Raw genomic sequence first — 13,292 nt, 5'->3', positions numbered from 1 at the left:
TGTAGCCATGTGTGCACATTTTTGTTCATATCCTTTGCTAGCTAGTGAGTTATTAGTTCTAGATAATTTGTAGTCAGCAATAGTGGAGTGATTGCTACCTACAAGAGCACAAAATGGGTACATTTCTAGATGTCTTTGAAAAGTGAGTCCGGTAAATAGTGTTGTATTTTGAGGCAGGCTTGAATAAGCTAATTAGCCAATAGGCAGAGGGTAGCATAATTTGTCTGATTCTCTGTAATAATGGTATGGGAATAATAATACATTTTATTTTGTAAAGTGGTTTCTTGCATCAAACAACACAACATTTTCAGTCCCTCCTTGTCTGAAGGACAAGCGGATAAACAGGTTTAATGTTAAAACCTGCATGTTTTTTTTCTTCAAAAATCTCATTGAATATAGGCCTACATTGAACACCATACATTGGCTGCTACTGTAGGCTGAATGATAGAACAGCTAGTTCCATGTTAAAATGTTTTGCGATGCATTTTCTCCATGGTTTTTGATGGTAGGCCACTCTTGTAGTCAAATAGTCACACTAGGCTACTTGGCCGCTGTTAAAACTGTAACTTAAAGCGCCTCAGTACTGAAAACAATTAGAGGGGACATTGGTCTTCACACCCATTAATCAGAGCACAGATAAAGCTTAGCAGTTGGAGCTGTTGGACTGTAGGCTATATATCGCTCTGGGAGAAAGCAAACCCCCAAATAATTTTCCACATCCTCGTTCCGAGAGGCAGATTAAGCCGTAATACTGTTTGAATTCAGACAAGCGCCAGAGTGTGACCCCCCCCCCCTCCTCATATCTATCCCTATCTTTTCACATACACATACTCCCATTTTCTCTCTTCATCTCACTGCCTCTCTCTCTTTGTTTCTCTCACAACACACTCATTCACTCCCTAACTAATTCTCCCTCTCCCTGTCAGTGCGGTGCTGCTGCTCAGTCAGAAGCAGTCTCTGGAGGATCTGAGGCAGACTGTCCAGTTGCTGCGCTGCACCGTGGCCAAGCTGGGTGCCCAGAAGGACCTGCTCGACCACAAGATGCAGGAGAACGAGGGCAAGGAGCTGCCCCCCATGGTCAACTACGAGGACGATGCGCGCTCAGTCAACTCCATGGTGCGTCAGTGTTGTTGGTTTTTAATTGGGAAGAACTTACTTGTCTAGCCTGGAATCCAAGCTGATGTGCGATGGTGAACCATGGTGAAACGGAGCCTACCAGTGTGGATTTCAGGCTATTACTTGTCACTCAGACACAGCTTTGTAATAAGAAGGAATGCAGCACTTTCCACTCGGACTGACCCACAGTATGAACTTCTGTCCTGTCTTAGACTGTTTTGTGTCGAGCCAAACGGTCGTCTTTGCCGTGTTATTTAAATGCATTCCCCAGAGAGATGCTGTATATCGTTATGAAGGCATCTATTGATTAGGTCAAATAAAAAGGTGTCGACTTTACAGACAAATAAATGCTTACTCACGAGCCCATTCTCAACAGTGCAGAGTTAAAAAGTAAAACAAATATTAACAAAATTAAAAAGGAAATAGTAACACAATAACAAGGCTGTATACAAGGAGTACCAGTACCGAGTCAATGTGCAGGGGTACAAGGTAATTAAGGTAATGCAGTATGTACATGTGGGTAGGGGTTGAAGTGACTAGGCAATCAGGATATATAATAAACAGTATCAGCAGCATATGTGTAAGTGTGTCGGTGTGTGTATGGCGTCAATATGCATGTGTGTATGTAGTGTGTGTGCGTAGAGTTTAGTGAGTGTGCAAGGGAGTCAGTGAAAAACAATTAAGATACATAAATAATAGAGGGGTCAATGTAAATATGATTAACTGTTCAGTCGTCTTATGGCTTGGGGGTGGAAGCTGTTCAGCTACATTTTGGTCACAGATTCGGCGCTCCGGTACCACTTGCAGAGAGAACAGCCTATGACTTGGGTGGCTGAAGTCTTCGACAGTTTTTAGGGCCTTCCTCTGATACCGCCTGGTATAGAGGTCCTGGATGGCAGGGAGTTCGGCCCCAGTGATGTACTGGGCCGTATGCACTACCCTCTGGAGTGCCTTGTGGTCGGATGCCGAGCAGTTTGCATACCAAGAGGTGATTGCAGCCAGTCAAGATGTTCTCAGTGGCGCAGCTGTAGAACTTCTTGAAGATCTGAGGGCCCATGCCAAATCTTAACGCCTGTGTTGGTGTGTTTGGACCATGATAGGTCCTTAGTGATGTGGACACCAAGAAACTTGAAGCTCTCAACCCGCTCTACTACAGCCGCGTTGATTTGAATGGGGTCATGTTCAGCCCTCCATTTCCTGTAAAACAGATTTCAGTGTCCCTGCATTATAATCACGGCCACTGGGAGCGCCGCATCTGGATGAGCATTTTCTTGTTTGCTTATAGCCATATACAGCTCATTGAGTGTGGTCTTCGTGCCAGCATCGGGTTGTAATGGTAACTAGACAGCTACAAAAAATACAGGTGAAAACTCTTTCTAAATTGTATGGTCTACATTTAATAATTGGGTATTCTAACTCATCGCGCACCAGCGGTTGTTCATTTTTATTTATTTATAGGTGACAATGTACACATAATAAAGAGAGACAAAACCACCAACCCTGATCTTACCGGACTCTGCCGTTCTGTCCTGCCGATGCATAGAAAAGCAAGCTAGATGTATATTATCCATGTCTTTGTTTAGCCACGACTCCCGAGAAGCATAGTATATTACAGTTCTTAATGTCCCGTTGATAGGATAGTCTCAAACGGAGCTCGTCCAGTTTATTCTCCAGCGATGGGACATTTGCCAGCTACAGTTAGACTACCAAAAAAGTTAAATGTCTTAACCTCTGATTAAATGTTTTCCACACACATAGCTAGCTACAGTGCCTTCAGAAAGTATTCACACCCCTTGACTTTTTCCACGTTTTGTTATAGCCTGAATTTAAAATTGAAAAACAGATACTTTTTTTTATCACTGGCCTACCCACAATACCCCATAATGTCGAAGTGGAATTATGTTTTTCTAAATGTATACTCAACACCTTTCTTATGGCAAGCTTAAATATACTGAACAAAAATATAAAAGCAACATGTAAAGTGTTAAAATAAAATATCCCAGAAATGTTCTATATGCACAAAAAGCTTATTTCGCTCAAATTTTGTACACAAATTTGTTTTACATCCCTGTTTGAGCATTTATCCTTTGCCAAGATAATCCATATACCTGGCAGGTGTGGCATATCAAGAAGCGCATTAAACAGCACAAACTTTACATAGGTGCACCTTGTGCTGGGGAATATAAATAATATGAATATAAATAACACAATGCCACAGATGTCTCAAGTATTGAAGGTTGGCGATTGGCATGCTGACTGCAGGAATGTCCACACGAGCTGTTTCCAGATAATTGAATGTTCATTTCTCTACCATAAGCTGCCTCCAATGTCGTTTTAGAGAATTTGGCAGTACATCCAACCGGCCTCACAATCGTAGATGACGTGTAACCACGCCAGCCCAGGACCTTCACATCCGGCTTCATTACCTGCGGGATCGTCTGAGACCAGCCACCCGAACAGCTGATGAAATTTAGGAATATTTCTGTCTCTAATAAAACCTTTTTGTGGGGGAAAACTCATTCTGATTGGCTGAGCCTGGCTCCCCAGTGGGTGGGCCTATGCCTGGATGTGAAATCCATAGATTAGGGCCTAATGAATTGATTTCCTTATGTGAACTGTAACTTGGTAAAATTGTTCAAATTGTTGAATGTGTGTGCTTAACAAGTCTAATAAGCTGCTTTGACTCACTCTGTGTGCAATATAGTGTTTAACAGGATTTTTGAATGAGTACCTCATCTCTGTACCCCACACATACAATTATCTGTATGAGTCAAGCAGTGAAGATCAAGCGCAAAAGCCAGGGAGGTAATCCAATTCCTCACAAAGAAGGACAACTATTGGTAGATGGGTATATAAACATTTAAAAAAAGCATAAGGAATATTCCTTTGAGCATGGCGAAATTACTAATTGCACTTTGGGTGGTGTATCAATACACCCAGTCACTAGATACAGGCGTCCTTCCTAACTCAGTTGCTGGAGAGGAAGTAAACCGCTCTATACTAACCTAATTGACAGAGTGAAAAGGACACCTGTACAGAATAAAAATATTCTAAAATATTCATCCTTTTTGCAACAAGGCACTAAAGTAATAATGCAAAAAATGTGGCAGAGCAATTCACTTTTGTGTCCTGAATACAAAGTGCTATGTTTGGGGCAAATCCAATACAACACATTACTGAGTACCACACTCCAGATTTTCAAGCATAGTGGTGGCTGCATCATGTTATGGGTATGCTTGTAATCGTTTAGGACTGGGGAGTTTTTCCATAATAAAAAATAAACAGAATGGAGCTGAGCACAGGCAAAATCGTAGAGGAAACCCTGGTTCAGTCTGCTTTCCACCAGACACTGGGAGATGAATTCACCTTTCAGCAGGACAATAAACTAAAACACAAGACCAAATCTACACTGGAATTACTTACCAAGAAGACAGTGAGTGGCCGAGTTAGTTTTGACTTAAATCTGCTTGAAAATCTATGACAAGACTTGAAAATGGTTACCCATGAAGACGCATAGCTATAATTGCTGCCAAGAGTGATGCTAACATGTATTGAATACTTATGTAAATGAGACATTTCTGTATTTCATTTTCAATCAATTTGTAAACATGTCGAAAAACATGTTTTCACTTTGTCATTATCAGGTATTGTGTGAAGATAGGTGAGAGAAAAAAAATGTATCAGGCTGTAACACAACAAAATGTGGAATAAGTGAAAGGGTATGAATACTTTCTGAAGGCACTGTATGTGTAGCCTACTTGGACAACGGATCCCCACTTTTCCCATTCTCCCACGAATAGCCTAAGCCACAGGACTTATCGCACTCTCATATTTCCCTACGGGAGAGCATTGCGAATCGTAGGTCGGGATTTTTGACCTGGTTAAATGTACATTGAACAACGTAGCTTTTTGGCATGTTTTGTTATTTTTGTTTAAGTGAGTTTGCTCTGTTTCAATGGGGGAAACAATTTTTGGTTTCCCCAAGTTGTGGTCGAGGGGAATTCGTCCTTATCACGTGAATATCGTATCAGTTGATAGAACGTTCCAAATTACCATGAAAATGATTACATCACAATACCCGGCAGCCATTGCGAGTGTACTTATGAGTTTAGCAGTCAAATTGTCAGGGTTAGAGCTTCTATGACCGTTCTATTCATTCTGTGCATTGTCCTGTACATTTTCATTGTATGGTAGTAGGTCAGTATGTTTTTTTTGTCTTCTGTTGTCTCCAAGGGCATATTCATTCAGACTACTGAAATGTTTTTTGTTTTTTTTCTTAAGGACAATGCTGTGCCTGCCCATCTGGGGAGATGAAATGTGACAGTGTGTCTGTGTGTCAATCAAGTTTCTGTTTAAAAGACGATGGTGTCATAGAAAACCAGTTCAGAATGATGTTGCGTACTAGTTTTCCATTGACTTAGTCATGTTAGTGAAATGGGAAACATATTTCATTGACATTGAGATGTCTGACTTTGAATGGGGCAACGTATGAGCGCGACATACAAAGCTTTGTGTTGACTGGTATGTGAGATGATTTAGTGCTGTTGAGCCTCCTTTTGGCTTCAGCTCTCTCTGCAGATAGCTGGGTGAACAGAGGAGGGCAGTGTGAGCACATAGGGATCACTCTAACCCTCCCGAACATACAGTAAAGTCAGGTTTTCTATATTGGGCTTGTTCAATTGTTAATGCTCGACTGCTTATCAGTCTAACATATTTCTCTGTCATTTTCAGGACAAAGGCAAAGACAAGATATCAAAGTTTGACACCTTGCGTCATTCCATCGCCGGTATCATCCGCTCTCCGAAATCTGTCCTTGGCTCATCATCTGTAGGTTCTGAAGTCTGTTATTTCAAAAATGTTTTTTAAAACCATTGTTTGTGTTGCCTTGTGTAGTGAGTGTGGAAAATATGTTGTGTATCGTACACATTGCATTCCAATTGTGAATGATCTGTTTTATCATGTCTCGTCAACAATATGTCCTTTTCTGAGTGGAGTGACACAGATCTTCCAGCTGTCTTGACTGACAATTGAAGAGTAATTCACAATTGATCCCTAACTGTCATTATCATATCATCATAATATCATATTTCATTCCATCGTACGTGTCCAGCAGTTTTTTGACGTGATCCCGACCAGTGAGAAGCCCCTGGGGGACCAGGAGTGGTACCACGGGGCCATCCCCAGGACCGAGGCCCAGGAGCTGCTCAAACAGCAAGGTGACTTCCTGGTCCGGGAGAGCCATGGCAAGCCTGGCGAGTACGTCCTGTCTGTCTTCTCCGATGGACAACGGAGACACTTCATCATCCAGTTTGCAGACGTGAGTTCTACGTGTTCAGTTGTGAATAAAAGCTGTTTGTCTCCCTGCAGAGCAATTGGGTTTCAGCAGTATAAGAGACAAAAGAAAAGGATGTCTTCGTGTATATTTGATGCGATGATGTGCGTCAGCCAATGATTACTTTGTGTCTGTTACATATACAGAGATACGAGTTCACAGGCAACTTGGTACAAACTGAAACTATTTGACAAGGAATTCTATGGTTCATTGATTCAGATGGCAGTTACAAGTAATGCTGCTAGTAATTGCTTGTGAAGTTATAAGGTTTCCGTAAAAATGAAAGATGATGATTAGCAAATATTTTGAATGCATTAATGACTAAGTCAGTAGCCTTGCAGTTAGTGTCTTCCCTGAGATTGGAAGATTGGGAGTTTGATCCCCAGCCGAGTCGTACCAAAATGGTACCCGATGCGTCACTGCTTGGCACTCAGCATTACGGAGGTGGATTGGGGGTAAGGCCCTGGGATAGACTAGCGTCCTGTCCAAGGGTTGTGTACTTGCACATCAAGCTGCTCCTATGAGCTGTTCTGGCTTTGCACAAGTCTTTCTTTTTTTTACCTACTTTCTGCTCTTTGCCTGCTCTTTGTCCGCAGAACCAGTATCGTTTTGAAGGCACTGGCTTCCCGACCATTCCTCAGTTAATTGAACACCATTACACCACAAAGCAAGTCATTACCAAGAAGTCAGGGGTGGTGCTTTTAAACCCAGTCATCAAGGTAAAACATTTTCTCTCATATCCATGTTCATTCACCATGTGATGTAGATCCGAAGTCAATGGGAGTTTGTCACAACAGGGAGGGAAATGTAATTATTACAAAAGCCATCGAGCTCACTTGGAGGCCTTTTAATGACACAATGTAAAACTCGTTAATATGGTCAGGTTGTCCAGAAGCGTCTGGTGTTAGTCTAATAGACGTTCAGAACTAAGCCCCGTCAATTTCAAAATGAGCATTCACATTTACATTTGATGCTTCCAAAACAGGAAAAGGATAGCAAGCAACACCCACATCTCAAGTTGTTTTCAGCGACATCAGTGGTCTAGGCTCCATTGCTTTATGACTATTAGTCCTAGTTGTACCTTACGAATTGGGCCCCGACTCCTGGCCCTAAATCATGATATTAAAGGTTCTGAAGTTCTTATTTACATTTTCATAAAGTTTTTGTCATTTAGCAGATGCTCTTATCCAGAGCGACTAACGGTAGTGAGTGCATGCATTTTCATACTGGTCCCTCGTGGGAATCAGAACCACAACCCTGGCGTTGTGAGCGCCACGCTCTACCAAACTGAGTCACGGAATAAACGTACATCGGTTTGTATGACTGCCATGGTGTTTTTGTATTTGGCTCTCATTTCAGTCAGTTTTCACCAGGTCCTTCATTGGAGATGCATTACTTTTTTACAGGCTCTCTCACTGAGACTCATTATGTATACATCCACTATCTGCTGCTGACATAAGCATGAGTCGAAATGAAGTTGATCCCGATCTTTTCTGGTACTCGCGACTTTTAATTGATTGATTTTCCGACGTTCTGACATACCGCATCATCTCAGCTTTATTTGATGTTTTGTTCTGCAGGTTTTGGCCATATCCTGAAATATAGTGAGAATCTGACATCAAGTAAATATTTCAGTTTTAATAAGTACTGTGCTGTGATCACAGTTGAACATCTTTCTGTAGGTTAAGTTCTAACTACACTTGCCACAATTTAATGAAACATATTCCAATTGGGATTTTCAGTCCTCTGTATTAAATGACATTGATCATGATGTGCTCCAAAAGATTCCTTGGCTATTTTAGCCATTGACGCTGTTAACCTCTGGTTTCCTGACCTGTATGACATCTTTCACGGCACATTTCTCATGTATAGGTTCGTAGTGCAAATGTATTTTAATATCCGCTATGTGCTGCAACTGGATCCAATATGCCTGGCGTTTTCTCGATAGAGGGAAATAAGTCAACACTTTCAATAGCCAGGTTTAATCATAAAGAAGTGCTAGAGTCCTCCTAAGCTACCCGGTTGGTGTTGAACATAATGGTGTTTTAATTGCCCCAGCCATTACGAACACAGGGTTAATGGTTGTTGTCATTACTACCTGTATTGGGTCTGCTGAAGCCGCCGAACACTAAGTGTTTTTAAATAGTCTTTTTGTGAGCACTTCATGGCAAAGCGGTGACATTTTACCATTAGGCACCACATCGCACTTGGAAGATTTGATCATTATTTTTATTCAATGAGACTGGCCATTGGAATGTGTTATGTTTAGCTGGGCCATTATTTTCTTGCTCCGTGAAAATGTTTTTGAGGCATCAAGGTTTTTTGTGGCTGAAGTAATTGTTTTTCGGTTTTATAGGAATTCTGATAATACAATAGTCAGTCGATGCTTTGTTACACAGTAGCGTGTGTGTGTTTTGTAGATGTTTTGTATTTGGTGTTTACATTGCCTGTGTTTTGTTCCATCTTTCGTAGGATAAAAAATGGATACTCAACCATGAGGATGTTCTTCTTGGAGAGCTTCTTGGCAAAGTTAGTGGGTTTTGGATATCCTCTTCGTGTTCACCACACCTGTAGGACAGAGGTGTTTTTTGGGGGGTTGTTAAATTAATATATACTAAACCAACTTTTGTTACTGTATCTCTGGTTTTTTTCTATCTTTTCTTTGTTCTTAGGGCAACTTTGGTGAGGTATTCAAAGGAACATTGCGGGACAAGACTCCTGTGGCAGTCAAGACATGTAAAGAGGATCTTCCACAGGAGCTGAAGATTAAGTTCCTATCTGAAGCCAGGTGAGAGGAGCAACATATCCTGCAATATAGTGGAGGGAAATGTCCGCAATCAGTCGCAGGTCCCTTTTTTAAGTGCCTAGAAACGTCTGTTCACTCATCTTTGACATATATTTACCTGAACAAACTTTTAGTCTGGTGTTTTAGAGTTCTGACAAATGTGTAACTGTCTCGTACTGTCAAATGTTGCTGCTACAGGATCCTGAAGCAGTATGACCACGCCAACATTGTGAAGCTGATAGGCGTCTGCACACAACGGCAGCCTATTTACATTGTGATGGAGCTCGTGTCTGGTAAGTCCAGTAGCGTACAGTACTGCCATACAGAAACAAACTTTTTTGGGACATAACTCCGTTGATGTCCCCCCCCCCCCGAATGTTACAATTCTGAACATAGATTTTGATATCTTATTGGAAGGAGGGGACTTCTTGTCGTTCCTCCGGAAGAAGAAGGAAGACCTGAAGACCAAACAGCTGGTGAAGTTTTCTTTAGATGCTGCTGCAGGAATGGCTTACCTCGAGCTCAAAAACTGCATCCACAGGTATTGGTTTACGTGTGCTGTATGTTCATTATTCTGCATCAAGTATTCCAGCAAATAGCCCTATCTGTCTAACATTCAAGAGATTGCCCATGCGTCGAACAGAATTTCAGTTCAGCTGTTCTTATTTTTACTCGTGGGTCCTGTTAATGGTACAACATTTTATACAAGCCCACTCCATTTTCAAACCTAACTACAATTCCATGATCCCCCCCGAAGTAAGATATGTGAGAGGACAACATGGATCTCTCGCTGCTTAACACGGTTTACAACACTATCAGATTTGATAGTAACACCTTGAGCTCTGAGCCATTTCTCTATGCTGGCTAATTTGAGATTGTGTTTTCAGGTGAAAACTATTTCCACCAAGCCAGATAGTGATAGCAAGAGAAAGTGAGGTGCTGCTGCTGCAATCAGTCTTACATTTCTCTTAGCACAGCGGGGCTATCAAATCATCTCCGGTGCATTGCTCTTACTTATCTCACCGGGACCAGTGTCCCTGAGTGACAGCCTAATTTGGCCCAACTCTGCGGCTTAGTGCTGGCAGTCAGCAGAAACGCCAGGAGAAGTTCTTTGAAAAATAAACTCAGCAAAAAAAGAAACGTCCTCTCACTGTCAACTGCGTTTATTTTCAGCAAACTTAACATGTGTAAATATTTGTATGAACATAACAAGATTCAACAACTGAGACATAAACTGAACAAGTACCACATACATGTGACTAACAGAAATTAAATAATGTGTCTCTGAACAAAGGGGGGTCAAAATCAAAAGTAACAGTCAGTATCTGGTGTGGCCACCAGCTGCATTAACCTGTTAAGCTTCCCCCCTACTTTTTCGGAAATTCTGTTAAAAATCGCGCAACATTTTGGCGTCCTGCTACTCAGGCCAGGAATATAGTATATGCATATGATTAGTATGTGTGGATAGAAAACACTCAGACATTTCCAAAACTGTTTAAATCACGGCTGTGACTATAACAGAACGTCTGTTTCATCGAAAAGCGCAGGAAAATCTGATCACTGGAGATGGAAAAAAATATCCATGCGCCACTCCCATGAATTGTTAAAGGTGAACCGTAATATATGAGGCCAAGCTTGCAGTACCTACAGCTTCCACAGGATGTATAGAGTCTCCTCATTTGAATCTGAATTGATTCTTGGTAGATCCGACCAAAGGGAACCGATTCTCTCCGACCACCGACCCGAGGCATTGTCTCTGTGTTTTTCCGGACATTTTTCCACACGGCAGGCTATCGAATTTACATCGCCTCCTGATGATTTTTATAGCTTATTAACGTGTAGTTATACCTAAAGTTGCATTAGAAAGGTATTTCGAAGTGTTTTGTGAAAGTTTATCGTCGAATTTTTAACTTTTAAAAAATGACGTTACGTTATGAAACGCTCTTTTTTCCGTTTTCCACACAGTCTTCATAGATCGATATATAGGCTATATATGGACCGATTTAATCCAAAAAAAGACCCAGTATTGATTATGGGACATCAAGGTGTGCAAAGAAAGAAGATGGTCAAAGGTAATTAATGTTTTATATTTTATTGTGCGGTTTGTGTAGCGCCGACTATGCTAATTCTTTTGTTTACATCCCCTACGGGTCTTTTGGGGTGTTGCATGCTATCAGATAATAGCTTCTCATGCTTTCGCCGAAAAGCATTTTAAAAATCTGACACGGTGGCTAGATTCACAATGACTGTAGCTTTATTTCAATACCAAACATGTGTATTTTAATGAACGTTTGCGTTTTAACTAATACTATTAGCATGTAGCGTCGCGCATGTGCATTTCTAGAGCTCTAGGTGGGACGTCTGCGTCTCAAGTAAGCTCAAGAGGTTTTTAAGTACTGCAGTGCATCTCCTCCTCATGGACTACACCAGATTTGCCAGTTCTTGCTGTGAGATGTTACCCCACTCTTCCACCAAGGCACCTGCATGTTCCCGGACATTTCAGGGAGGGAATGGCCCTAGCCCTCACCCTCCGATCCAACAGGTCCCAGACGTGCTCAATAGGATTGAGATCCGGGCTCTTCGCTGGCTATGACAGAACACTGACATTCCTGTCTTGCAGGAAATCATGCACAGAAATAGCAGTATGGCTGGTGGCATTGTCATGCTGGAGGGTCATTTCAGGATGAGCCTGCAGGAAGGGTACCACACGAGGGAGGAGGATGTCTTCCGTGTAACACACAGCGTTGAAATTGCAACAAGCTCAGTTCGATGATGCCCCAGACCATGACGGACCCTCCACCTCCAAATCGATCCCGCTCCAGAGTACAGGCCTCGGTGTAACGCTCATTCCTTTGACGATAAACGCGAATCCGACCATCACCCCTGGTGAGACAAAACCACGACTCGTCAGTGAAGAGCACTTTTTGCCAGTCCTGTCTGGTCCAGCGACGGTGGGTTTGTGCAGATAGGCGATGTTGTTGCCGGTGATGTCTGGTGAGGACCTGCCTTACAACAGGCCTACAAACCCTCAGTCCAGCCTCTCTCAGCCTATTGCGGACAGTCTGAGCACTGATGGAGGGATTGTGCGTTCCTGGTGTAATTCGAGCAGTTGTTGCCATCCTGTACCTGTCCCGCAGGTGTGATGTTCGGATGTACCGATCCTGTGCAGGTGTTGTTACACGTTGTCTGCCACAGCTGTCCATCCTGTCTCTCTGTACACTGTCTTGGGCGTCTCACAGTACAGACATTGCAAGATATTGACCTGGCCACATCTCCAGTCCTCATGCCTCCTTGCAGCCTAAGGCATGTTCACGCAGATGAGCAGGGACTCTGGGCATCTTTCTTTTGGTGTTTTTCAGAGTCGGTAGAAAGGCCTTTTTAGTGTCCTAAGTTTTCATAACTGTGACCATAATTGCCTACCGTCTGTAAGCTGTTAGTGTCTTAACGACCATTCCACAGGTGCATGTTCATTAATTGTTCATGGTTCATTGAACAAGCATGGGAAACCGTGTTTAAACCCTTTTACAATGAAGATCTGTGAAGTTATTTGGATTTTTACAAATGATCGTTGGAAGACAGGGTCCTACAAAAGGGATTTTTCTTTTTTTGCTGAGTTTATATTGAGTATCTGTAGTCCTCCTCACAGAGGGGCTGCGGGGCTGTTCAATTGAAACGGGGGGATACAGGGCTCAATTTGAACATGCCGCACGCGCACACTCTTGCGCATACTTACACACAAACCTGTGATTTGTGTACACACACACACACACACAGATGGTACAGGGTCATCCCATCCACCTGCAGCAGGGCCCAAACAATCTGTTGGATGAGTTTTCTCTCTGTAGATTATAAATGTTCACATCATCTGATTTACAGACAGTATGGTGACCTTTAACCTACATGTACAGTAGTAGTTGAGATCCCCGTCTGTCCCGACTCAAGTACATGTGTTTTAGGTGTCCTGATTTGCCTACTATTTAAGTAATTTCTTGAATGGCCCATTGTTAATATGTACATTAAAATGGTTATTCATATGGCTAGCATCTGTCACGATCAGCA

At 42.2% G+C, this 13,292-nt stretch overlaps 1 protein-coding gene across 2 annotated transcripts in view; it reads left to right on the top strand.

The window, feature by feature from the left end:
- Positions 1-13,292, top strand: part of fer (fer (fps/fes related) tyrosine kinase) — a 39,947-nt gene that overhangs the window by 21,154 nt on the left and 5,501 nt on the right. The window contains exons 9-16 of one of the 2 annotated variants that reach the window (XM_024373215.2): positions 927-1,116; positions 5,848-5,943; positions 6,230-6,433; positions 7,045-7,167; positions 8,921-8,977; positions 9,121-9,236; positions 9,432-9,526; positions 9,651-9,774. In XM_024373215.2, coding sequence (XP_024228983.1) covers positions 927-1,116; positions 5,848-5,943; positions 6,230-6,433; positions 7,045-7,167; positions 8,921-8,977; positions 9,121-9,236; positions 9,432-9,526; positions 9,651-9,774 — 1,005 coding nt within the window. Of the gene's footprint in view, positions 1-926; positions 1,117-5,847; positions 5,944-6,226; positions 6,434-7,044; positions 7,168-8,920; positions 8,978-9,120; positions 9,237-9,431; positions 9,527-9,650; positions 9,775-13,292 lie in introns of both variants that reach the window. The other variant, XM_024373214.2, reaches the window with a different exon arrangement.

Source organism: Oncorhynchus tshawytscha, linkage group LG20 (genome assembly GCF_018296145.1).
Source record: "Oncorhynchus tshawytscha isolate Ot180627B linkage group LG20, Otsh_v2.0, whole genome shotgun sequence".
NCBI lineage: Eukaryota > Metazoa > Chordata > Actinopteri > Salmoniformes > Salmonidae > Oncorhynchus > Oncorhynchus tshawytscha.
This window is presented reverse-complemented; position numbering and strand designations above follow the sequence as displayed.